Source organism: Zootoca vivipara, chromosome 3 (assembly GCF_963506605.1).
Source record: "Zootoca vivipara chromosome 3, rZooViv1.1, whole genome shotgun sequence".
Lineage (NCBI taxonomy): Eukaryota > Metazoa > Chordata > Lepidosauria > Squamata > Lacertidae > Zootoca > Zootoca vivipara.
The window spans coordinates 66,887,407-66,913,928 of NC_083278.1; the positions used below are offsets into that span (position 1 = coordinate 66,887,407).

General features: G+C 43.0%; 1 protein-coding gene across 4 annotated transcripts in view; it reads right to left on the minus strand.

The window, feature by feature from the left end:
* Nucleotides 1-696: 696 nt before the first annotated feature.
* SERAC1 (serine active site containing 1) overlaps nucleotides 697-26,522 on the minus strand; it is a 29,055-nt gene continuing 3,229 nt past the window's right edge. For 2 of the 4 annotated variants that reach the window (XM_035108645.1, XM_060272784.1), the window contains exons 3-17: nucleotides 26,052-26,088; nucleotides 24,347-24,483; nucleotides 23,729-23,818; nucleotides 21,041-21,172; nucleotides 19,450-19,571; nucleotides 17,918-18,046; nucleotides 17,081-17,194; nucleotides 16,739-16,901; nucleotides 15,538-15,688; nucleotides 13,350-13,491; nucleotides 12,572-12,672; nucleotides 10,655-10,752; nucleotides 8,209-8,391; nucleotides 7,548-7,691; nucleotides 4,115-6,067 (exon numbers count right to left, since the gene is read on the minus strand). In XM_035108645.1, coding sequence (XP_034964536.1) covers nucleotides 5,931-6,067; nucleotides 7,548-7,691; nucleotides 8,209-8,391; nucleotides 10,655-10,752; nucleotides 12,572-12,672; nucleotides 13,350-13,491; nucleotides 15,538-15,688; nucleotides 16,739-16,901; nucleotides 17,081-17,194; nucleotides 17,918-18,046; nucleotides 19,450-19,571; nucleotides 21,041-21,172; nucleotides 23,729-23,818; nucleotides 24,347-24,483; nucleotides 26,052-26,088 — 1,880 coding nt within the window. In that variant the 3' untranslated portion in view covers nucleotides 4,115-5,930. Of the gene's footprint in view, nucleotides 4,058-4,114; nucleotides 6,068-7,547; nucleotides 7,692-8,208; nucleotides 8,392-10,654; nucleotides 10,753-12,571; nucleotides 12,673-13,349; nucleotides 13,492-15,537; nucleotides 15,689-16,738; nucleotides 16,902-17,080; nucleotides 17,195-17,917; nucleotides 18,047-19,449; nucleotides 19,572-21,040; nucleotides 21,173-23,728; nucleotides 23,819-24,346; nucleotides 24,484-26,051; nucleotides 26,089-26,522 lie in introns of those variants that run through there. The other 2 variants (XR_009557357.1, XM_060272785.1) reach the window with 2 other exon arrangements.

The window sequence follows — 26,522 nt, forward strand, 5'->3', positions numbered from 1 at the left end:
TCCACAACCCCCGCCCACCCCGCAGATTCCGCCGATACCGCCGCCGAGAACAGCCCACTCCCCAGGGACCCGCCCCGGAGATCCCGCACTGTCCACGGAACAAGACCACTCCACAGTCCGCGCCCACCCCGCGGATTGCTCCGCTGCACACACGGACCTCCAAAAAAACTACGCCACCTCCCAAGAACCGCACCACCCACGGATCGGACCCCTAAACAAACCCCGCCGCCTCCCAAGAACCCCACCGCCCACGGTTCAACTCGCTAAACAAACCTCACCACCACCCGAAAACCCCGACACAATCCACAACCCCACCTCACCCACCTACCCCCGCCGCACACTGATCCCCCTACACAAACCCCCACCCCCACCCCAGACCGCCGTTCCCCCATGGACCCGGACCTCCACACATCCGTCACACCCCCAATGAACTCATACCCTCCACACACCTCTCCACAATCAAAGACCCATGAGCCTCAGGGACACTACCCCCCTCAGAATCCCACCCCACCACAAACCCCCACCACAACCCTCTACCCCAAGACCCTCCACTCACAAGACAAGACCCTCCCCAACCAATACCAAGGCCCCCAACGACCCTCACCTCTCCTCAACCCCCCCCCACCAATACCAGGACCACCCAAGGAACCTCACCTCTCCTCAACCCTCCCCTCCCACCCTCCAAATACCAACACAGCCATGCACACAGCCTACTTCTGCACAGGTACATTTCTGGATCAGAACTTAGAACAGAAATGCTACTGCAGTGGTGGGAAACATCCTGCTCATGGACCCAATTAGGCTTGCCAGGCGATGCCATTTGGTTCACAAGTCACACCACCTGCCTGATGTCATGTGTGATGCCCACTTGTCACATATGGCTCACAGCAGGCAGGGGAGACGAGGATCCAGCCCACCAGCCAGCTCCAGTTCCCAACCCCTTTGCTACTTTCCACCTATCCTTTTCATTCTCAACACTTAGCAAAAGGTAAGAGGCTTTTTTTGAGAGTCCCACACAAATCAAAGGTGGGTAGGGACAAATGACAATCTACAGCTAAACTCCTGCGGAACGTGTTACAAAACCCCTCACCCTTCCTCTTTAATGAAGAAATTAAAAAGTATCACTGGATATTTATGGCTACATTTCAACATAAAACATGAATGCCTATTAAAAAAAGGAGCATGGTTTATAGTTCGTGCCAATATTCTCTGCAACAAAGATAATTTAACAGCTTTGTGGCAGCTCATTTGCATGATAATAAAAGCATTAGAAGGAAAACCAATTTAAGTCGATTTATAAATTGCAAATAAAAGTTATTCTTATTACACTACTTGAAGAAGTGAAGTGTCTGGCCTTTGGCACTATATCCTATAACTGGCTCACTGGTGAGCTATCTCATTAAAACTTAGATCTTGCCAGTAGCGTCCTCTGTGCAATCAATTGCAGTTCACGCTGCTCAGTCTGAACAAATACAAATAAAAAAACAAGTATTGGTATAATAATAATAAAAGTTAGCTGTCAAGTGGCTTGACTGTTTTTAAAATGTTTTTGATGGGAAATCAGAACTTTGATTTCCAGGCTAAAAAACTGTGCTTTAGGATACAACTCTAGGAATACGTACAGAGAACTGTGTCTAAATAAATCCACATACATTCTCACAGCTGATAAGAGACACAATATTTCAATAATTCATGGCATAGGAGAAGAAGACTGAATTTCAGTTTCATGGTTGTTCCTCATCAAGGCGTTTTGTTACCCATTATACAGTTTAGCACAAGGTCACATGTTTATTTGTCCACTCATCACCTACGTCATGTCAAAGTGAAATATCATAAACAAATCACATGTTAGTTAGACACAATACTTTCTACAGATTTGGTGTAAAAGGTGTTTCACGTGACAGTTTTCACAGATAGTTTAAACATTCATCTTATCAGCCATCAAGCTTGATGGGAGATTAAATGATGTACATACACATGTGAGCTGGGCCTTAGCTTTAACATTTTATCAGGACTACAAAACAGAGTAGGAAGAGAGCATGGCAAGTTATTGCCCCTTACATCTCCAAGTTTCTTCAGCCACTCATATTTCAAAAAGGATGACACAGCACAGCTCTCCCCTCCTGCCCTGCAGAGCACATGGAAAGAGAACACTCAATCCCACATAACAAGATGTGAGCTGAATGGTTAAGCTTACTGGTCCCACAGCACCAAGACTGGAGATAAGCCTCTGTTGATGCTTTTTACTATTAAGTAGCAAGAAGAGGCTCATCTCCCATCTTAGTGCTGTCATGTGAAGAAATCCCTTATCTCTGATCTTAGCACTTAACACTAATAAGAATAAGAATTTATTTATTTATACCCCGCCCATATGGCTGGGTTTCCCCAGCCACTCTGGGGGGCTTCCAACAGAAAAATGAAATAAAACAATCTATTAAACATTAAAAGCCTCCCTAAACAGGGCTGCCTTCAGATGTCTTCTAAAAATCTGGTAGCTGTTTTTCTCTCTGACATCTGATGGGAGGGTGTTCCACATGGAGGGCGCCACCACCGAGAAGGCCCTCTTCCTGGTTCCCTGCAACTTGGCTTCTTGCAACGAGGGAACTGCCAGAAGGCCCTCGGCACTGGACCTCAGTGTCCGGGCAGAATGATGGGGGTGGAGACGCTCCTTCAGGTATACTTGGACCGAGGCCATTTAGGGCTTTAAAGGTCAGCACCAACACTTTGAATTGTGCTCGAAAATGTACTGGGAGCCAATGTAGATCTTTCAAGACCGGTGTTATGTGGTCTCGGCGGTCGCTCCGTCACCAGTCTAGCTGCCACATTCTGGATTAGTTGTAGTTTCTGGGTCACCTTCAAAGGTAGCCCCACATAGAGCGCATTGCAGTAGTCCAAGCGGGAGATAACTAGAGCATGCACCACTCTGGCAGAAATCTGTCATATGACCATGGATGGCCATGGATTGCCCAAAATGGTCTCACAGGCTAAATTCAGAAGCCATGGGGCAGAGGATCCTCACTGCTAGCTTAACCAAAGGCTGGAGGGTAAGGGAATGGAGGGCAGATTTCCCCCCAGAGATCTGTAAGCTACTGGCTCATGTGACAGGAAGAAGTCAGCATTTGGTTGACTAGCACAAATTATTGTTATACACCACAACCACTGTACATTCATGTTCACAGAAATGTCTACAGCAAAAATTCATGTGCTCTTTCTTAGCTCATAAGCTATGCTACTCATGGATTGTGTGTGTGTGTGTGTGTGTGTGTGTGTGTGTGTGTGTGTCTTAAAAAGTAGCACCAAGTTATATGTGAATTGCTTCAGAGGCTAGGACCCGAACCAATGGCTTCAAGTTACAAGAAAGAAGATTCCGACTAAACATCAGGAAGAACTTTCTGATGGTAAGAACTGTTTTGACAGTGGAATGGACTCCCTCCAAAGATAGTAGACTCTCCTTCATTGGAGGTTTTTAAGCAGAGGTTGGATGGCCACCTGCCATGGATGCTTTAGTTGAGATTCCTGCATTGCAGGGAGTTGGACTAGGTGACCCTTGGAGTCTTGTTGTTAAAGACTGTTTGACAAAAGTTTTGGCTACCTAATTAATGAATTTTACAGGCTATTAAAGGCACGGGAGCAGGGCTAGAAGTTGGCGGCCCCAATAGCCAGCTTCACTGTGCTCAGTAAGCACTTTAAGCCAATTCTTGGGGTGGAGGTGGATGGATGTTTGGATAGCTCTGTTATGGCGGCTTGAACTCTCAAGCCCAGTGGCAGATGTGAGGCTTTCCAGGCCGCCCTCCTTTGGTCTGCACTTGGTCAGGCTCTGACCTACTTAGTTTCCAAAATGAAACAACATCATGCACCATCAAGTGGTTAGTAAAGCTTGGTTGAGAGTTTTGTGGGCGTTAAGAGTGCAGCTGTGTTTTATAGTCTTTACCTTTAAGCCAAGAGCGAGGAACCTGCAAACCTACAGGCGATTTGAACTCAGGCAGGATTAGGAATGATGAGAGGCTCACAAGTTTCCCATGCTTGTCTTAGGTGTTGTTACATCTGCAAGTAATTGCTTAATATAAAATACATTAACTTTTAAGCAGCTTTAAAAGTTTAGCATCTCCAAACATTAAAATTGTTTTGGTTTTATTTGAAAATGCCCAAACACAGATACTACATGAATTATATTTACAGTATAAACCACATGTTATTAATTTAAGGGGAGAAGGGGAACACGGCCTGCTTCAAACAGCTCCAACATTACAGATAAAAAAAAAACATTTTCTGTGCAAGGCAACACAGCAGCTTGTTTCTAACAAAGAGCTCCCCCATTCTGCCTTGTAGGCAGATTTTTTTTATACATACAAAATGGCTCTATTCAGATATCAACCAAACCATGGTTAAGGAAGCTTAGATAAGGTTTGCTATCATGTTCAAACCATAGTTTGTTGTGGGAGCTGGCAAATCAATAAAGTGGGTTTATGCTAATTATGGTTTGGCATGCTTTTTGGTTTGACCATTCATAATAATGGCTTTTACTTCACCTCCAGAGGCTACTGCAGCTAACATGGGAATGCTAAGCAGATGGGATATAGAACACCACAACTCCTCACCAGAATTTTCTAGATTGTGTAGTGTTATCAAACCATGGTTTGGCATCATGTCTGAATTGGGCCACTGAGAGTTGATCAAAACATCCGTTCTTAGACTAAAAGAACCATTAAATAACTGTGTCTGAAATACTTAAAAGGCATTTATTCAAAGGGAAGAATCCTCCCCTTTTGCAGTGCTTGGCATTCTGAATATTACAGTATAGAATTGGCTGAGCTGTTCAGATGATGTAGGCCTTAGGTTTGCGTCCATTGAGTTTTAGAATGTATGTGGCAAACACATTCTATGTTACCACAATGACAGTGAAGGGTTAGAAGGCTATCTGCATTAATTCAGCCTTTCATGCAGGAGAAAGCAATGATTTTAAAGTTTATTTGTTTCCCACAACACTCTGATTTAACATGACTAGAGAAAAGGCCACCCCACTGGGAATAATAAAATGAACTAGTCCTTAAAAGAAATTATTATGTATGCTTCACTGGAACTTAGTTCCACTGAGCTCAAGAGGGCTTTCTCTGAAATAAGTGAACACAGGATTGCAGCAACTAAAGTGTTTCCCCTGCTTCCAAAACAAATGCAGTAGCAAATCAACAGTCTGAGGGATATTCTTGCTTCTCCTTGGCAAACAGATGCAAAGGGCACAGTTTAGCTTTGCAGGTTTAGATGTCACTATATAATTTATTCTATTATTTACAGACAGCCTTTCTTTATCACACCAATTTGTCTAATAAGAAATCATACCATAAAACTGGCATTTCTGTTGCTGATGGGTAATCGCGTGTCCTTACGGTGTACTATGTCAGCACATTTACTCCTCACAGTACACCCACACATTACGTTCCAGCATGTGCTCGACCCCAAACCAGCAAGTACATGGGTCTGGCTAAAACGAATCTAGGAAAAATTCTGGGTCTGCACAGCAGGGCTCCAACAGGCAGCAGCAAGCAGGATTACCTCTTTCAAGGGAAGAAGGGTCACTTTCGAGTAAAAAGGCCATTTCATGTATTTCCTACTGGACTGTAAAGAACCCATTACAAGCTCAGGCAAGAAGTGCTTCCAACTCAAGTGGTGAACAGGACTTTTCACGTATGCTTCCACCAGGTAAAGGCAAAGGGAACCAAAGCTACCATGGATTTTCTCTGTGAGATGTACGGAAGTGCATCTATGCACTTTCATATCCTAGGTACACGCCAAGGTCAGCAGTTAGAGGAGTTGTTAAAAAGCAACTTGACAGCAATAAAACCTTGTGCTGTACCTGTCAATTCAGCCCCCGTTTTAGTCCAGGAATGTGTTAGGAATTACATCAAAGAAGCAAAGCTCTGGTGCGCAGTTCCTCAGTTTCCCAGCTTTCTTTCTAAAGACTCTCGAATAAACTTTACTGTGCGTTGGTAGAGGAAAGAGTCCTTGTTCTTCGGTTTGCAAATATTCAAGTGGCTGACATCTATGGGAATGAGTTCTCCTATGCCTAAATCTGGACAAAAACAAAAGTCAGCGCCAATTATTGTCAAGGAAAAGACACAAATTATACACAGCAGCACCCATCTTGTGATACTGGTGGAGATGCACTTTCCCATTTGCTATGTGGGGACAACCAGGCATGCTTCTATTGTGTGTGCCAACAAGTCCATGCAATAAGTTATTACAATTATCTATGGATCAGAGCTAAGCAAAAATTTTGAGGGGGCAAATAATTTACCTTGGAACCAGGTTTTAAAGGGTGCAGGCTTGTAAGTTAGGTCTTCCATTAAAAGAACAAAAGCCCTAGGGCAGGAAAAGCACCTTAAAATGTATGTTAGTCACAATATCCCATGCGTTAGGCACAGAAGGTATGGTGGGCAAGCTTCTGTCATTGATTCTGCTCATATTGATCCAGAACAGACCCCAATGTACAGTTAGCTGAGTAAAGCATGAACACATTGCAGGGTTCCCAATAATAGACCAGAAGCAATTAATTTCACCCAGCAGAATTTACTACTGAAAGCAAATGAGCATGTTGGTCACAAATCCATACATCTTCAGGATTGGCACTGTCCATAAGAAATCCAGTTGCAGCAGACTTAACTTAAACTTACAATAAGACTAAGATCTTAACACTTAGCATACTATATACAGAATACCACACCAGAAGGAAAGAGAGACAGAAAGTGAAACTTGGGCTCCTTCTGACCTATTATTATAGGAAGCTATGACCTTGACAGAAAGAGATAATAGAACCAGTTTAAACCAGCTGTTCAGCTTCTCTGAGGGAATAACCCAAACATCAGGAACCTCCTGCCTGTTTCCAGGCAGAATAGAAACTTGCTTGTTAGCTAGAAACTTCCTTCTTCCACCAGCTTGGATCACACACAGCAGAACCCTCTTGAATTAAGTGGTACCTCAGAAGTCGAATGGAATCCGTTCCAGAAGTCCATTTGACTTCCAAAACGTTCGGAAACCAAGTCGTGTCTTCCAATTGGCTGCAGGAACCTCCTGCAGCCAATCGGAAGCTGCAGAAACCCTGTTGGATGTTTGGGTCCCAAATAATGTTTGCTGGAACACTCACTTCCGGGTTTGCAGCGTTGGGGAGCCAAAACGTTCGACATGCAAGGCGTTTGGGATCCAAGGTACAACTGTACTTAACTTTTAATACACAATGCATGGAAACTGTGGGCTCCAACCTTTTTACTGCGGTACTGAAAGTGTTCCTGTAAATTAATGCTCACAGTACTTTAACTGCAAGCAATTTGTAAAGAGCAAGAGAGGAAGAAGTTGGGAGAGGGGTTTCTTTGAGGCTGGCTGATCCAGCCTTACACCAGAAAGACATCAATCATTAATTTTTCTGAAACACTGATTTTTTTCATACGACACTTTCCATCTGCATCCATTTCTGGATGTTTCTATCACAGAACTCTCATGGCTATATCTTGTCAGATCAATACATTTTTAAAAGGGGAATGCTGAGAATATCAGACCTGCAGATTCCACTGGTACTACATGCAGGCTCAGCACTCTACTGACTCGCGTTGGCATTGTTTCTGCAAAACTCAATACAGGAAGGTTCTTATTCTTGGCAAATGAGAGAAAGTCATCGTTCAGTACTTTAAGGTCAGGAGAATCTAGGGGAACAAGAAAGAAAATTAAATGCATATTTCTGATTGTGTTTGCATGCCGCATTTTCCTATGAAAGGTGCACTTGGAATAACTAGATTTAAGTTCAGACAGGCACACCTGCTGTCAAGCCCTGCTTCTGAGGGATTAGTATTAGCATGGCAACATGCAAGCAACACAGTCTTAGATAGCGTGCCATTTACAGTTCACTGTATCCCTTTTGCTTTTCAGTCAGGTTTGCAATATCCATATTCTCTCTGTGTTGTGAACTCTTTCCATTGAACTTTCTTTAAGAAGACTTTGGGGTCTTGAGCAGTTGTCCTTTCACTGAAGTTTTAATTTTATTGTTTCTTTATAGTTGTCTAAATGGCTTTAATTTATTGTTAGCTGCTTTGAGCTCAACTGAGGAAATGTGGGGAATAAGCATCACAAATAAATACATTCCCGAGCCAGGTTAAAAACAATGCAAATGGTTTGTGTGCATGCAAACACTCTAAATATTAAATTACTGCAACCAAAGCATACCTTTGCTGAGCTCCTTAACGCCCACAGAGGGAAAAAGCAGAAATCTAATAGTTTTTGAGTATTCAGCCAACCTGGAGCCATGATGAGGGACGCTATAAAACACAATTCCCTGGGTGTTGTTTACAATGGAATTCATATCAGAGTCCTTGGAAGCATCCAGAAGCATCTTCTTGACTAGGAGACCTGAAAAGAAAATATATTTATAAAGTAGGACCAATGCAAGAATGATGCTTAAATTTATGTACAAAACATCCTATCCTATTTCTCCTTCATCTGTTAGATGTGCTCCTTGAAAATGAAAATGCAGAAAAGCACCAATATATTCTGCAAGTTAGGCAGATATGGTAATATACTAAATAAGAGCAATGTAATCTTATTATTGTTAATGCCAGCTAGCAATGGGTTTTTTTGTTGCCGTGTTTTGATATTTTGTTTTTTAAAAAAACCCACTTCTTTCTATTTGCCAATAAAAATGGGGGGGGGCACTTTCTCCTTTTTAGTGAAGATTTACTTTTACCTCAAAGGTAAATAATAACTATCATCCTGGTATGTCAGAGAAAATATGTGTATAGCTAAAACCACTGCTTCTTTTTTCATTTCCACCAATGTAACATTCAATTAAAACAGATCTGAGTCAAATCCCTACACTTAACATGCAGTTTTCAATTCCCTAATTTAGTTTCCTCAGAATCTCTGCAAGGAAAATAGTTGAGGAATCTCTGCAAGGAAAATAGATCCCCTACTGGAGAAGATTCTGGAGAAAATATCAAGGGATTGAATAAGACAGTAAATTGACTTAAAGAGCTTACATTGTTTAAAAAACAAGCTACTATATTATTCTACTACTGGGAAAAGTGAATTCTTGAATAACACTGATAAAAAATCCAAATATATTCTATGCCGCCCCTAAGTAATCACCCTGTAGAACAGCAGAGAATTTAAGAACTTCTTGTTGGTTTTTATGGACCTTAACCGTATATATGCCCTATTTTTATTTTTATTTTGCACCAACTGGAAGTTGGGTATTACTCAAAATCTCAAGAATGGTTTTGTGAAAATTAACAACATGTGGTCTTATTGCCTATCTAAACTTTCTACATGTTAATGACTTGGTCGTTGCCAGAACAATCTCTTCAAATAAAGGTTAAAGGTGAGGTGCTGCAACTGCAAAGGTGCAGCCTGTGGCGACATCCCATGTGAGGATACCACAGCCAACCCAGGACATCATGCCCAATCAGCCAGCATTATTACACTGACAACAGTAGGAACAAGTAGGGAGGTACACAAATATATTATTATTATTTACATTTGTATACCGCCCTATAACCACAGGTCTTTGATAAAGAGATTGCAGTTGACAGGTAAAACGGCGGGCTAAAGTAACTACTGATATGTAATGTCAAGGTAGATGTATATCCAAATGATTGTATGCCAACACAGAGACATGAAGTCAGCACATGGCATATTGGGAGCATATCCATCCTAGCAGGGATCAGCAGATCAGTTCCTCATCTGGGGTCCCCACTAGCTGCCATTTTGGCTCTCTGAGGGAGACGCAACTAGTCTCCCTCTTACAAGCAGGCACACTCAGTGGCAATGATATAATGGGCTGCGAACTAAATGGATTCTGAGTCCCGATCAGTACCCAGTGAGTGCTTGACTTCTACCCATAACATCACTGTTACTAGGTAACCCCACTCACAAGCATGAGGGGAAATACAAGGCCGGCAGCTGTGGCAGCCCCACCAGAGCCCCAAGTAAGAGGGTGGTCGGTGCTGGGAGACCACTATGCCATTCTGACAACAACCCGCCCCGCCCCCCCAAAAAACCCATGGAACTGGGCCTGCCAACCTAGTTATCCATTTGTACAGATGAGACAATCAGGTTCAAAACCTGAAATTCAACGAATGGTACAGGGGAAAAAACCTCCACTGTCTGAGCAACCAACCACATGTATGTCAGGAAAATTGCTGTTGGCCCTGCAGTTCATGATACCACTTCCTGTGGCAGTTCTTTTGAAACATATATAGTCTTTCATGGTCCTCAAATAGAACCATTTTTTTTACACACAGTTAACATTATGGATGTTAGCCTATTTCTGTCTATTTCTGGTTCATGCCATTTTGTAAAATATCTATCTATGAATAGGTATTTAAATACCTATTTCTGAAAGTAATTTCTCACAGAACATGCACGTCTAGATCTATTTTATCGTGCATTTCTAAATATGTTTTATCCTAAAATGCACATTTTTAAAAGAAAATTGCAAAATTGGGGGAAATGTGACATCCGAAGCAAATTATAACATGGTTTAGGGTGATGTGGATCAGGTCAGTTCACAAAGGTCAAATTCCTCAAGCACCCCTAGTTAACACAGTTGAAATACTTGAAACTGCAGAATAGTGCAATTTAAAGAAAAAATTAAATAAAGATTCAATGGACTTGCCCCCCATGCTGTGTGACAGCCATACAAGAGGTCTATCTCCAACACCAGCAGATCGCAGTTTCTTGAGAAGCTCAGTGCTCTTGTACGAAAGAGACTCCCTGCAAATCAAGGAGAGAGAACCAAGTAGCAGATGCAAAGGCAGTGGCTTTTAAACCCTGTTCTGGGAAACACTGGACAGCCAAGGAAGCTTGCAAGGGCCCCTCAATCAGGTCAGTATTGGTGAGCAAGCTTTACTGAGAAACAACTTGTGCACCACCTACAGGCATGGGAGAGGGTTGGGTATTTTCTAGGCCACATTCTCAGATCAAGCAGGGCGATACTGAAACCCCAAAGGTCTGGCCAGGGTCCCACCTATTTTCATGGGTGCCCTAGAACATGCCTAAGGATGTTCTGTAGTACATTGGGATCCTTTGGCAGATGCACAAGTAGCTGATGTGGAAAGGGTTTACTACTGAGAACAGAACGTTTCAAAACCACTCCAGTTATTAAAAAGCAAAAATGTTGTGCATTCCAGTTAGGTTGAGCATGCTGCTGCTTAATACCCCTTTCCAATCAGCATGGATGCTATAGAGATTTTGGGTGCAACTCTGCGCACAGTTCAGGCTGTTTAAATCCCACTGAGGTCTACGGGATTTATGCAGCCTAGCTGTGTGCAGGATTGCAGCCAGAGTTGACCCAAATATTCAAATAGGCCTTTTTAGTTAAAACTTCAAGAAACCTATGGGGACTTGTTCCAAAGCAGAAGAGCACACAAAATTCTAGAATTCAGCAGGGTCTTTAGATGTCGTCTCAAGGGTCCTTGGCAGCATTACAGATTCATTCCTTAAAAGCTGGCGTGCTTATAAATAGCAATGCAAACTTTCCAGAACTGCTTGTGAATTTATACCGGCAGTTCACCTTAGTCTTAAGGTCACAGGATTTGCTGTGCATGCAGTTATGAATATATATATATATATATGCGCAGAATTCACCAAAGCTGGTGTTTTAAACTGTCAAGGACAATCAAAACTGTGCCTCCTGTGGCACTTGAGGGAGGGGACACAGCTCAGTGACAGAGGACAGGCTGTACTCAGGCTCAGACCCTTGGCAGTTCTGGTTTATAAAACTATCTCAGGGAGCAAGCTGGGAACTCTGTTGCGAGACATTACAGAGTTGATGATCCCTGGAATAGAGAACCCCAAGCAAAATGGACCAGCGATATGACTGGGTATAAGGCAGCTTCATACGTGCCAAAGGATGGCCCAGCCAATTCTGCGAAACTGGAGCTTACAAAACACGATCAATTATTTTGATCAAATGCAAATGTGTATTTAGGCTGCTTACAACTGTCACCATCATTAGTTCCTAAACAATACAAGATACTTTACAAAGCAGAAATGGAAATCGCCATGCCTGCCTCTGTATAATCACACAGTTTCTACTACTTCCCACCTGTCAGGGGGCTCCCACAGGGTCCACGGGAGGAGGTGGAAGGGAGATCAGGTTATAGGGATCCCCGGCCCCTCCTCTCCAGTAGTACCTCTTCCAGCCGGGGAAGCAGCAACGCCTCCAGTGGTGAGGAGAGGGGGGTGGTCAGCACGGGGAGGAGGGGGCTTGAGGATGTTGGGTCGGAGCCCTCGCACCACCTTCAAAGGGAGACGCCACTTCCGTTGCCCCAATTACGCAGGGGGCTCAAACGCAAAGAAGGTAGGAGGAGATTGGGGGTGCCTAAGATATTTTGCTGGGGTCGTAACCGGAAGAGGGCACTCCCAGATTCTGCGAGTGACTGAGACAGACATGAACTTGTAGCTCTGCACTGTATGCACTGTATGCACAATAAACCTGTAAATAGTCAGGTTGGGAGTTTGGCATTGTTACTCTTGAGCAACCAACACACGATCCTGATACCACCCCATTTGTGTGCCCTTCATTTTTTACCTGTAGCTGTCCACGGGACATTTTGCTCTCCAGTCACTCAGATGTGTATCATACTCCACAGATATAATTCTAAGTGATGGGCAGTCAGATGCCAACCATGTCTACATTGAGAGTACATGAAAACAAGACAGAATATTGGATTCACAAAAGTTCTTGGGTTTCAGGCATTGAAATCAAGACCAGCTATCTATTTTCAAGGCAGACAGTGAATTGGAAGAGTAAAGTATGGTTACAGAACATTGAAACTGAAGCTTCTTTCTGAAGTAGTTTGCTAGAAGTCCATGTAATCTGAACTAATTTTTCTTTTAAAAAACATTAATTCAGTGTTAGCATACAAGGTATCACCACCACAGTACCCCCCCCCCAAATGTAGGCATTTTCACTCCAGGCCATAGCACTGTTGTTATTGTGGATGGTTTAGTTAGGTGTGCCGCTAAATCTCTGCATTCTACTCTGGTAGCAGGCCCCAGAAAAGCTAACTTCACTCAATGCACTATGCCACTATAGCTCGGGCTCCTTAGCCAGGTTAACAACACACAGCTGAAAGGAAGGGAATTGAGTTTAGCCTCCCTTATCCATTTTCATACACCGGAAGCAACAAACAACCCAATAAGCACAAAGGATTTCCCCCATACCCAGGGCTTTTTTCAACTGGAACTCATCAGAACTCAGTTCCAGCACCTCTCAGGTGGGTGCCACTACCATTATAAGAGAACAAGGGAAGCTTTCATGGTGAGTTCTGGCACCTTTTCCCCTAGAAAAATAGCACTGCCCATACCTTTGGCCAACACTCTGTATAATCATCTTCTGTATCCACTTCCTTCTCAGCAGCAGGCTGCTCTATGTCCTGTTGCCGCCATGTTTTAAATGCTGCTCCCAAAAGACCATGAACGAAAAGGACATCAGCTTTAATAGGCTCACTGGTAGTGGAAATAAGAAGTCGCAAAAGGGAATATGCATTACTAGAAGCTGGCATCCAAAGAACTGCTATCAAATCACATGTACTGGTTAAGAGTTTTGGACTAACAGCTGGGACTCCACGGTTCAAATCTCCACACAGTCATGAAGCTTACAGTCAGTCACTCTTAACCTAACCTATCTCAGAGCTATTGTGAGGCTAAAATGGGAAGAATGAGAACTATGAATGCCATTTTGGAGGAAAGCAAAAGCAAAATGTATTTTTGGGCCCTCAGTGGAGCCTTATGGTTGACACAGTTGCAATGCTGTAGCAATAGAAAAGGCCATAATGGCAGAATTCTCCCATTATAATCTAGAGCAGGGATAAATAACCTTTGTAGGGTTGGAGGGCTGCATTCCTTTCTGGGCAACCTTCTGAGGACCACATGCTAAAGCAGAGTAGCAAATGTGAATTTTACCTTTGTACAGTCGGCTAGTTTCTACACACATTGACAGAGCCCTACAGATTCTAGGCTTAGAAGACACTTCTTTTGAGCCGCCTGGTATTTTGATTAACCACCCCACTACCTATCTTCACCCCTCACCCTCCACAGCACACAACCCCAGAATGATCTTAAGTGTTGTGAAGGTTCTTCAGAGCCTCCTCTTGTATTTGCCCCTTCTGGGTTCACTTTTCCCCCCTCCTCTGCCTTTTTCTTCAAAAGTCTTCTTCTGTGCCATTCTTTCAGCCTCTGGGCTCCCTTGTCACTTGCTTCTCTACAGCCTACACTTCCCAAAGCTGCACCGTATTATATAGCTCTACATTGCTCCCCAAAACATTTGGTCCTTGGAACCAGCAAGGCAAATCCAGAAAATATTAGTTAAGTGGCAAACTCCTGACCTCAGTGAGATTTACATATATGGTTAAGAATCTAATCTTCCTGAGTTTAAGGAAATTTAGGAATACCTAAAGTTTCTCTGTATTGGAGCCTGCTACTAAACCATTGCATTGCAGGACCTCTTTTCAATGAGACAAAGGAACTTCTTAACAACTGCAGGATGTATTCTACTAGGGGGAACATTTTCTGTCCCAAGATGGAATGATATGGAACAATTTGGGCTGCAATCCTATAGCCACTGAAATCCCGACTGAACTCAATGGGACTTGATTCCAAGTAGATTTGCATAGGATTGCACTCACACTAATGTGTTCAGAGTTCTTTCTGACTCTATTCACCACTATAATAATGATGGTAATAATAATAATAATAATAATAATAATAATAATAATAATAATTTATTAATTATACCCCGCCCATCTGGCTGGGCCTCCCCAGCCACTCTGTACTGTCCACCATCAGGGAAGCTATGAGGAATAAATGGTACGGGCAGGGTTGGCCCAAGACATTTTTGCACTTGAGGTGAAGCACGAAATGGTGCTGACCCATTTGGAGAGAAGGATGAGTGAAGATTTACATCAGGAACAAGTGGGAAATATATACATTGGGAACAAGGGTGGGAGGAGACCAGCAGTGCTTCCTATTTGCCAAGAGGCCACTGTAGAGGCAGCCTTGAAGAGGCACATCTGGCTTCCAAGGAGTGCGCTGCAGCTGTTACTGCCACCATGGCAGCAGCAGTGGGCAAGACATTCTTTGGAAGCTGGATGCAATGCCCCTGTGGATCCTGCCACCTGAGGCAGTTTCCTCACCTTGCCTCACAGATGGGCTGGCCCTGGGTACAGGGTAGTCATAAAGGCGGACATATTTTTCCCCTAAGCCTTTCAAAGCAGTGTTGTGCATGTGCATGCCTGTTGCAAGAATACATGAGGTCGGGTCAAATGGAATAGCTGCACAGCAACTTTCTCCAGAGACAATTTCTCTTAGGTGCCTTTCATAAATGCCATTGTTCACCTACAAGCCATCATGTAAGGAGCAAGCATTTAAGATCCGGCCCTGCAAGGAATCTATCCACAGAGCAACAGGTGAACTTTAGAATGGAGAGGCTTATTGTGAGTAATGAAGTGGTAGTAGTGGAGGGAGGAGGCAGAGAATAGGAGGCTCTCTCCTTACTTGGTTCGATATTGTGGGTGCAAAAGATATACTCCTTCTGGATACTTCTCCTGCACCGTATCCCTGTCTAGGTTGGCCAAGGCTCTTGCTGCATGGGAGGATTCCATGACACGTGGAGACTTCATCATATGAGCAAGTATAGAAACCCAACCTAGGATTGAATCAAGCAAGCATATGTATCATCACCTGTAACTGACCAAAAGGGCAATCCATTTATTAAACATTTTAAAAGGGATACAAGTGCTGCTACTGTGCAGTGGAAAAGAAACACAAAGAAACACACAAACACAGTATGTTCTTTGACAGTTCCCATAAAGCTTGATAAGTCTCCTGGTGTCTAAAATATAAAATTGTGATGCTCTGCTGGATATTGTTTCTCAAGCTCATCATTTAAAGGTGCAATGCAGGTGTTCTTTTATGACGAAGTTCAATATGTCAAAGATTAATTGTGGTCAGTCTATATGTGCAGTGGAAATCACACGGTAAAGTATATTTTTCTGGACTCGATGACAGCAGTCTGCGAGAGGGGTTGCCTGTTCAAATATTTCCCTATTTAAAAACAACAACACTCCTTGCACTTTTAGAACTAGCATACCAGGGGAAAGGGCCCACCCTAGCCTTCCTCCAATATGCTACTTGTCTGCTTGCAGGGGAGCATTTGAACAGGCAACCATCTACCTGATACAGCCCACCGCTGAAAATGCTTTACGAGTTGCAGTTCTTAAATTTTTTTATTTTTTTATTTCATTTCCACATTTGATAAGAAACGTAGGGAACTGCAGTACTGGTGCACGGAGGGACCACAACCCTTTTCTAAACATCCATTTAATATGCGGTTCTCAGAATGAGAATGCATCAGACATTCAACAGATAAGAATGGATAATCGGCTGACTGTATAAATAGGCTTAAAGTGTTAAATAATAGAAGGAAACATGTCGCCTACATCAGTAGGCTATACTTATGCATACTTATGCTCTTCCATTAAGGTTCATTCATAATCCAGCAATGAATTCCTTTCACCTCGGACCACTTGGCACATTATCTCAGACTACAGTCCTAGGCACACTTACCTGGAGGCAAGCCCCAATGAACCCAACAGAATAAAAAGCACCTGCCACTATTATAAAGAAAAGGCTACAGGGTCCCATTTCTTTCATCGTTAATTCTCCATTTTTCAGAGACCATAAGCTTTGCTATTACCTGCACAAAATATAGATGAATGAAGCTGTTCATTAAGCGCCATGTTCCCAATTATGTGAATGATGCTCCTCTGTATTTGGGGGGAATCCTTGCGGATTTGGTATAGTTTTTGCAGCAGCTGAAGCCCCCCACTTGCTTCAATTTCATCACAATGACTAGGAATCTGAAATTAGGCAGGCAAATAATTTGTGACATGTTTTGTCTTCCATCCAGATAGAAATCATTATAGAAATTGCATCTAGGGAACAGGCATATATTTGCAGAGGCTTAGGAAGGTGGTGGCATTGCTACACAGTTCAATTATTATTACAGCAAAAGCCAGCAATGTTGCTACTGAATTACCTTGGAATGATGCACTAAGGCTTGTAAGCAGAAGAGTTCTACAGCCTTTGAAGGGATAGTACTGAGACTTTCACAATAAGGAAGCCCATTTCCACCAAAACACCATAAGCCCCCCTGGAATAAAATATATATATATTAAGGAATGTATTTCAATTCATTTCAAAAAAGATAAGTCAACACTGAAAGCTTTCCTTACAACTAGGTTTGTAAGACTTGCATTTAAGGATTAGGCCATCTTGGTAACTTGACGGGGCAAATGGAAGAGAGGTTCAACTTCCAGCCTCCACAAGATGTTCTGGCTAATGCTTCCTGTTTATGGTAGCTAGGACTAGTTGGAAAGATAGCAAAACAGGCAGGCCAGCAGAGCTTTCCTGCTATCAAGATTACCTCCCAAACTATTAAACTATTGAACATGGAAATGAATTTTTGATATTTTTTTTCTTTAAAAAGTAATCACCAGCCTTTATATTATCCTGACTTTCTTTCTCAAGAAAAAAATTTATTTCCTTAAGAATGTTATTGTGTGTGTCAGGAGTCACCCAAGGAGATGGATTCAATGAATTTCCATTCCTAGAACATATTAAGAGCTGGAAATAATAGTAAGAAGAAAAAAGGCAAGCGAACAGTCATTTCTGCTAGCACAGAATGGTACATAAAACTTAGGAACTTACTGGCAGGCAGAATGTTTTTTTAATGGTTTCACACATTAACTGGAAGACAGATTAGGTAAACACAGACATCAGGATAAAATTGTTTGGTCAAGCCCCTTCCACCTTCATTGGTAACTCAGAGCATGCATTGTTCCATTTTTGCCAAAATATTTAGTTAGGAACACACCTTCCGTGCAGCGATGGTCTGGCTGCTTTCTCTTAAAGCCAATGATGTAAAATATTGTACACATGGGTCAAGATCTGTCTGAGGTAAAGCTGCCAGCAACAGCATAAGTTCATCTTCTGAATAACAAGCCTGTAATGTAAACCAAAAACACCTGTTAACATCTCCCACAACAGCAGGCATCAGGAAATTATGTAAAAACACTGAACCGTGTGAAATGACCAGTTCACATCAGAAAAATGTAGTGCCTAACTGCTGTTGAAGTTACTGCCCTAGATGCCATGGGTCTTAGATATCTTGGAAACTGCTTCCATATGTTTCATCTTGCCCTCCATAATATGCACAGCAAGGGCCACCTAACAATAACATCAATTTGAACTGACTTCCAGATGTGGTACTACAAGGATGAGGATTTCTCTAGATGTTTCTGCTCACTGCTAGCTCTAGCCAAAGCTAGTTTAGAGAGACACGTCCCAGCCTGCCTGGAAGAACAGTCTGTCACATAGTTCAGTTCTGCCCTAAGTTTTGCAAAGTATAACTCTTTCCAGGACAGTTTGCAGTCCCCAGTCTGAGCATCCAATAGTTGCCACTCCTCACCTTCTGGACTCATTCCAATTAATCTTTTATGTCACTGTGTTTTGTCCTTCGATCTTTCCCTTTCTTGCTATGGGCTGGATTCAACTAACTGCTCCTATTGAGGCCTGCACAATGGAGCTTCCCCTTCCCCCTGCACACCTCTCAAGCTCTCCAGTTTGACTTGGGAGCATAGCTGCCAAGTCTCCCGTTTTTCGCACGAAACCCCCCGGATTTTAATCCGTTTCCCGCTGTTCTCCCAAACAGAAAAAAATCCCGGAAATCTCCCAGATTTCCTACCTGCCAGGGAGGCTCCATTTTGGGTGCCGCTCTGCCCATGTCTGGGCACCGGAAACCAGGCAGAGCGGCACCGGAAGTCGCTTCTACGCATGTCCGGACATGTGTAGAAGCGACTTCCGGTGCCGCGCCGCTGCTGATCCCGCATTTTTCAGCAGGAGACTTGGCAGCTATGCTTGGGAGGCGAGAACCCCTAGAACAGCACACCAGAGGACAAGAAGGGAGATTGTTCCAGTAGCAATGTTTGCACTGACGGAGCAACCTCCTTTGTCATACATTGATTTCCTCTCTGTTTGCCTACAGACTTCAGTTCATTCCTATGTCCCTGCCTCTACACTCCCAGGGATAGCATGGATTGACATATCCCTGGCCTCATCTCCACTTCTCACTCTGTTCATTCCAGGCTGCACCATGACTCTGCCCCTTAAATCTAAAGCTCTGATCTTGAAGTCACCATCAGCCGTAGGGACTGGATAATGAAAGATACCTTCCATAACTTAGGAAATGTCAAACCAACTCTTAAGATTTCAAAATGTTGTTAATCCACATAGATGACAATGTAAATCAGTTATTATGTTAGACCAGCTATATGGGTTGACTCCTAGACACTAGATTTCAGAATACTTCTATGAAAAACGGTGAAGTCTGGATTTCATAATACGTACATCTTTTTGTTTTGGTAAAAGATGGGGTAGCAGGAAAAACCGCAGGTCAACATCTTTACTTCGAGCTAAACCAATAGTAGTTTTCTGATCACTTGCTTGGGCAGCTGTCCTATACTGATAATCTGTATTAGAACAAACAGAGTTAGGACTTAAACAAACTTGAAATATTTCCTTTTGTTTATAAAGTTTTGTAAAGTCCATGCAAGCAAGCAATACAAATTTGCAATTAGTAAACGCAAGTGAGGACATATGGTAATTCACAATGTATGGAGGAACAGAAAAGGGAGAGACTTTCCATCCTTCTGTTTGGAAAGGACTGTATGCACTAAGGTGTCGAACATACACAAGATGAAAAAAATATCAATTTTTCACAGTGAGGGGGTGGAAATAGCTGCAGCACTGATATGAAACCCTAGTGTCTGCATTTAGTTTTTTAAACTTGTCAATTTATAAATTTATACACCAGGCGCTCACATGAACGTTCATATCATCCTTAAAGCATTGGACTTCAATGGGTAGGTTGTCCCGGTCCCTCAGGTGCTCTAGTTATCTCCCGCTTAGACTACTGCAATGTGTTCTACGTGGGGCTACCCGGGAACTACAACTAATCCAGAAAGCAGCAGCTAGACTGGTGACTGGGAGCAGCCGCCGAGACCATATAACACTGGTCCTGAAAGACCTACATTGGCTCCCAGTACGTTTCCGAGCACAATTCAAAGTGTTGGTGCTGACCTTTAAAGCCCTAAATGGCCTCGGCCCAGTATACCTGAAGGAGTGTCTCCACCCCCATCGTTCTGCCCAGACACTGAGGTCCAGTGCCAAGGACCTTCTGGCGGTTCCCTCGTTGCGAGAAGCAAAGCTACAGGGAACTTGGCAGAGGGTGTTCTCGGTGGTGGCGCCCACCTTGTGGAACGCCCTCCCATCAGATGTCAAAGAGATAAACAACTATCTGACATTCAGAAAATATCTGAAGGCAGTCCTGTTTAGGGAAGTTTTTAATGTGTGACATTTTAATGTATTTTAATCTTTGTTGGAAGCCGCCCAGAGTGGCTGAGGAAATGCAGCCGGATGGGTGGGGTACAAATATTTATTTATTTATTATAGTCCAACACTCTAACCCCTTTCCCACACTTTTAAGTGACATTTTCAGATCAGCTCCAGTTGCAACAACAAGGTTGTTCATATTGTTGCACTACCGTATTTGTTTAAGATTTCAAGAGCAAGATAACGATTGAGAAAATAAACAGCAGACAGTATGGAGAAAGGTCTGGTAAAAAAATCAGAAGTTGATCCCATGTTGAAGGCTGAAATTAAACAGGATGCTAAATATGAAAATGCTGCAGTGATTTTCCAGTATATAGAAAATCTATCCAATGTACACCCACTAGTGTGAGCATAACCCAAGTTAAATATTTACAAAGTATGTACAGTTAAATATGTACAACCCCCCCCCCATTTTAAAAAACAAAATACTGAGATGCTCTCCTGCACAAATCTCTTTCACAGGAGAACTTTATCTTATATTGTATTCCTATCCCTTAGCCTGAGGGCCACAAGTTAAAACACTAGCTTTCATAACAGAATACCTTACCATGCCAGTAGCGATTGGAGGCTAATTCCTGCACAGCTTGTAATCGGACCATTTTATCTTCTGACTGGCTCCTTTTCACAAGGAGCCACAAGGCACACTCATGCTCATCTGCGTCATAAGTACTGAAGCGTTCTTTACTCAAAAAATAAAATAAAAATCATGATTGCAGTTGTTCATTAAACTTTGCATTATCAGCAGAAAATGAAGATAACTTCTTCCAGAAGCAGCATTTTAATGCATATTATTCAACAAATGGAATCATTATTTATACAGCAGTATAATTATTATATATTTATTTATACTCTGCCTTGCCCCCGACAGGGACTCAAGGCAATTTACCAATAAAAATAAAAACAGTGCACAGTAATGTAGCCTTACAAGACGTCCCCGTTTCCTGGGGACAGTCACTGGATTTGCATATAAGTCCCTGGACAAATTCCATCCCATCCCTGGAATGTCCCTGGAAACGCAGCAGCAGCAGTCTCAGCAGCCAGAAGCAGTTGGCTCTGGCTGGCTTCAGGAGCTGCTCGGAAGTCCTCATATGATGTTGGTGCAGGGCTCCAAGATGCAGCTTCTGGGCTGCCTCCACCCTCCCTGACCCCAGCAACTAAACTGTGAAGGGTTGCCTATCAGAGCAGCTTCCCAACTCCTACTTGCGTGCAAGCAGGAGGGGGCAGGGATCTCTCAGTTAGGCAACGGAAAGCCTCCCTTCCCAGCTGGGGGTTCCCCGCCCCCTCCTGCTTGCACACAAGTAGGAATGGGATTGGGGCTGCTCTGATGCGCTGCCCGAGCCTCACCGCTGCTGCTCTCGGCCCTCCTTCTCCGCCTTCCATGCCTGACCCACTGTGCACCGCTTCCTCACCACCACCACTGAAGAACTAACAACTCAGGAGCTGCCCAGGCTCATGAAGAAAGGAGATAGAAGCCTTGGAGGAAGGGGAAATGTGGCAGTTGAGGTCAAAGTGGTGGCCGCCCCTCTGCCACTGCCATCGCTGCAGCATCAATGTCCCAAACGTGTAGTATTTAATTAATTAATTAGTCCCCGAATTCATTGGAAAAAATCTGATAACCTTACAGTAATGAGCTGAAAGTCCAGCAGGAGAGAAGAAACAGTTATGTATGCTGTATGCTGATAAAAACCATTATTGTGTAATTAATTATGCTCTGCATATAAGCTGTGCTTAAAAGTGTTCTAAGTACAATATTCCGTACAACAATCCTGTTTAGAAAGTCAGTATTATCATTTGCATCTTGCTATGATACAGTGGCTTGTGTTAAATCACTGATTTCCCTGAAACATACTTCAAAGTAAAAATGCTTAGGAATGACATCACCCGTCTCAAAATCCTATATACAGTATTTGATGACTAAGTGGATTTAAGCATAACAAAGCATGAACTGGTGAATGGCATATTCACAGACTGTTTCAATAGCTGCAGCCACCGGGCCACATTTCAAACGCTCAAGATTTTGTAGGCTCAAGAAGATCAATGTAACTTTTTATCAGGCTAGGGTACAGATGGGGCCTTTCCACACCACACACCCCTCAAAGACTCTCTGTCTTCATCAAATGCTTGAAGGAAATAAATGTTAAGGATTTTCCAATGTGGAGATGCAGACATGGGGAAAACCTCGGGTTGCAGTCAATGTAGTGCTAAGGAGATTGTTCTGCCGGCACAAACATTCCTGCTTGCCTGATGGAATAATCTCCCCTCGCCTTCCCCATGTGCTGCTCTGGGGGTTCTCCCAACGCAGGGGTCCACAAATTAAGGCCCGGGTGCCGGATGTGGCCCACATGAGCCAATTGTGCGACCCCCAACAACCCCTGCTGCCGCCCGCTCTTACCGGTACGCCGTGGTGCGGTTGCCCATCTCCGGGCCGGTGCAGCACCAGAAATAGCTTGTGCGCACACGCATAAGCTATTTCTGGTGACGCGCCAACCCGGAAATGCACTGGAAATGACGTCTGCGCATGCGCCGAAGTCATTTCCGGAGCCGCTCTGCACCAGAAGAAGCGAGTGCGAACACATATGGAAGCGTGTTTTCCCGCCCCGCTGCATGATTGGCACCAGAGGAACCGGCCTAAAGCCGGGTAAGTTTGGGGACCCCTGTCCCAATGCTTCACAGCAGATTTGAGGAGGCCACGATGAGAGGGGAGAGTCCTGTTGCACTAGCAGGAATCATCGCACTAGCTTCCACTAACACAATGATTTAATTGAATACGGCCCATTATTTTACTCAGAACGGACCCACTGACATTAATGAACCTAGTCATGTTCATGAATTCAATGGGTCTGCTCTGAGCAAGACTTAGGTGAATACCACCCTTTATGTTTGTCAGGGGAGTGTTAAAGGTGGCAATCGTAGGTTGGAAGATGAGAAAGGGTGTTATGCAAGGTCTTTCAGTTCCAAGTGAAGATGATCCCCATAGAACCCAAGATGCAAGGTAGCACACCAGATAAGCAGTCTACAGAACAGGAAAGCAAGGAACTGGGTTTCGAGTGAATGAGGTAGGCAGAGCTAATAGGCAAGGCAGGAAAGCAAGCTGGGCTTCATGCCTTCACCATCATGATCATCTTGTGAACTACACAGGGCGTTTCAGTGGACGCTGTCAGAGTCTAAGAGCAAAGTTAAATAACCAGACCTGGCAGTAAAACTTTTAAGGTATAGCAGATTTGATCAAACCTACCATCAAATGGTCTTCGGAAAATTCTAGCATTTGTTTCTAGTATTTTCCTTGCTGCTCTGTGAAGTTCTTTTCTCACTTGGTAAATAATCCCTATTAAAAAACAACAAAAGCGCAGATTTAGTTGGGGTCATACAATACATAAAGGCTGCTGTCATATTAAGCACATTTCTTATAGAGATAATGTTCTATTACAAACTCTCCCTCCCACACGCATATTTCTCTGGGCTCTAACTATGACAAAACCTGCCAGTCAGGAAAAACTGTACAAAGGCACCAGGTGTATAGTGCTGCAGGCCAAGCAATGGCTGGCTCCCAGGTATGCCTGAGGATTAATGGGGCTTGGCTGCTTGCCCTGGCTTCTAGGAATGAGTGTTCATAACATCAGCAGCACTCTTAAGAGCTCTGCACATAGACTAAGAAAACTTCCAGTCAGAAGATGCATTTGTTCAACCTGAATTCTGAAAGAATACAGGCAAAATCCTGGTTCTTGTGAAGTAAATTTTTCTACTAATCTCAGCACTGCAGTACTCTTTATTAAACATAGAATTCATGTTATTTCCCACCACTTTGTTCTCTACATTATTTCTTGAATACCATAAAAGCCCAACAGTCTCTTACCTTGATATTCACTGGGATCTAAAGAAACTGTTTGTAAATAAATGTAGGACTTCAGTTTTTCTTGCTGTACCACTTGGGTATCGAAAGAGAACAACTTCCTTAAAGCCAGAACTTCATATATAGCAAAGATGCAACCACTTTAAAAAGAAAGATATCAGTTAAAGTATTAATACAAATATTCAAATATGACTTTTCTTAAGATGCAAATTGGAAGGATATGTATGTATGGTTGTCTGAATTTTAAACATGATGGGCTGGTTCAGGCATACCGATCTGGTCCAATAAACTATGGTTTATCAGCCCAGGAAGAAGCTGTTGCCCATTCACCCTTCCCCCTGTTGTGCCCAGCTTCAGCAAAGTTATTTTGGTTTCTTAAACGAGTGTCCCTGTGACATTCAAATCCAGTAACTCAGATCATGGTTAGGAAAGGCCTGACCAATGAACCATGCAGATGTGCAGCAGGGAGATTCATCTTGTGACATCCTAGCAGTTCTTTTACAGCAGTCTGAGAGCTTTAGATGGCTCATATCCAACACAAATTTTAAAATACAGATCTCTGTTGTCAGCAATGAAGCCTGGAGGAGTACAGAAGAGGGCAAACCACCACGAAACCTGCCACTTCCCCCTGCTTATTCCCAAGTCTGAGCAATCTTTGATTGAAGCTGTAACATAAGTTCCTTTGGCAATAGGATCCACAGTATTCAGCTGCCAAACAGGGAGGCAAAGGAACAGTCACAAGGTTGAAGTAGTTATAGGTAGGTAGCCACGTTGGTCTGCCATAAAACAAAATAAAAAAATTCCTTCCAGTAGCACCTTAGAGACCAACTAAGTTTGTCATTAGTATGAGCTGAAGGTATCTGAAGAAGTGTGCATGCACACAAAAGCTCATACCAATGACAAACTTAGTTGGTCTCTAAGGTGCTACTGGATGGTTGAAGTACTTTGCACATGCCACTCAACTGCACAGTGAGTATTCAATGCTTTTCACTGGAGAAGAGCAACACACAGCTGACCTACTTCCAAAATGAGCATTAAAAGTGCAAGTTTGATTATTATTTTAATGTCCATTTTGAACCTAGGAAGGTAAAAATTGCCAAGGGCTAAGAAACAAAGTGGAAACCAATAGGAAGTCCAAATCAATTGTTTTTGGCATTTTTAAGATTTGAAGGTACAATTTCCATATAATTAATTAAATGCATTATTTGACAATAATTTCTCTCTTTTAAAAACTACATCTCCAGCACTGTATATTTGCTCATACAGTATTTTACTTCTGAAGTGGCCTTCAGTGCTAAGTTGCCCAAGCTTATTTCACACATATTTTTAGACGAGGCTAAGATTCATACTGTTCCTCACATGTTGGGGAACATCTAATGTGCCACAAGTAAGCATCTGCTCACACAGTGGGGTTCCTCTCTGCTCCCCTCATAGCCCTCCTGTCTACCCCAACAATCTGCTCTGGAGGGTCAAGGACTGGAAGGGAAGAAGAAAAACTGGAGGTCCTGTGACGCAACTATACTTCCATACCACAAGTGTGTGAACATCATGCAAACAGATGAAAAATTAATACAAAAGTTCATTGACATGAACTTTTGTTATTTTCCAGAGATACAGATACAGATACACACACACACACACACATATATATATACATTCAATTTTAATCCAATGTTAACTACTTCGATGTTTGCATATTCAAACTTACCCTAGAATAAGTGAGCCAGTTAATTTTGCAAATTTCCCTTAAAAAAAAAAGACTCAGTGTCACTGTATATGCAAAAAAGGTTTTAAAATATTGAATTATTCATCACATCATAAACAGTAATCAGATGGATCCAGCCTTATAGTGCAATCCTAACCAGGTCTACTCAGAAATAAGTCCTACTGAATTCATTTGGGGTAACTCCCAGGTAAGTGGAGTTGTACAGCTAATTTAGGCTGCAGCAGAGACATCACCTTGCCGACAAAGCTATGGTTTTCCCAGTAGTGATGTATGGAAGTGACAGCTGGACCATAAAGAAGGCTGGTCACCAAAGAACTGATGCTTTTGAATTATGGTGCTGAAGGAGACTCTTGAGAGTCCATGGACTGCAAGAAGATCAATCCTATCCATTCTGAAGGAAATCAGCCCTGAGTGCTCACTGGAAGGACAGATCGTGAAGCTGAGGCTCCAATA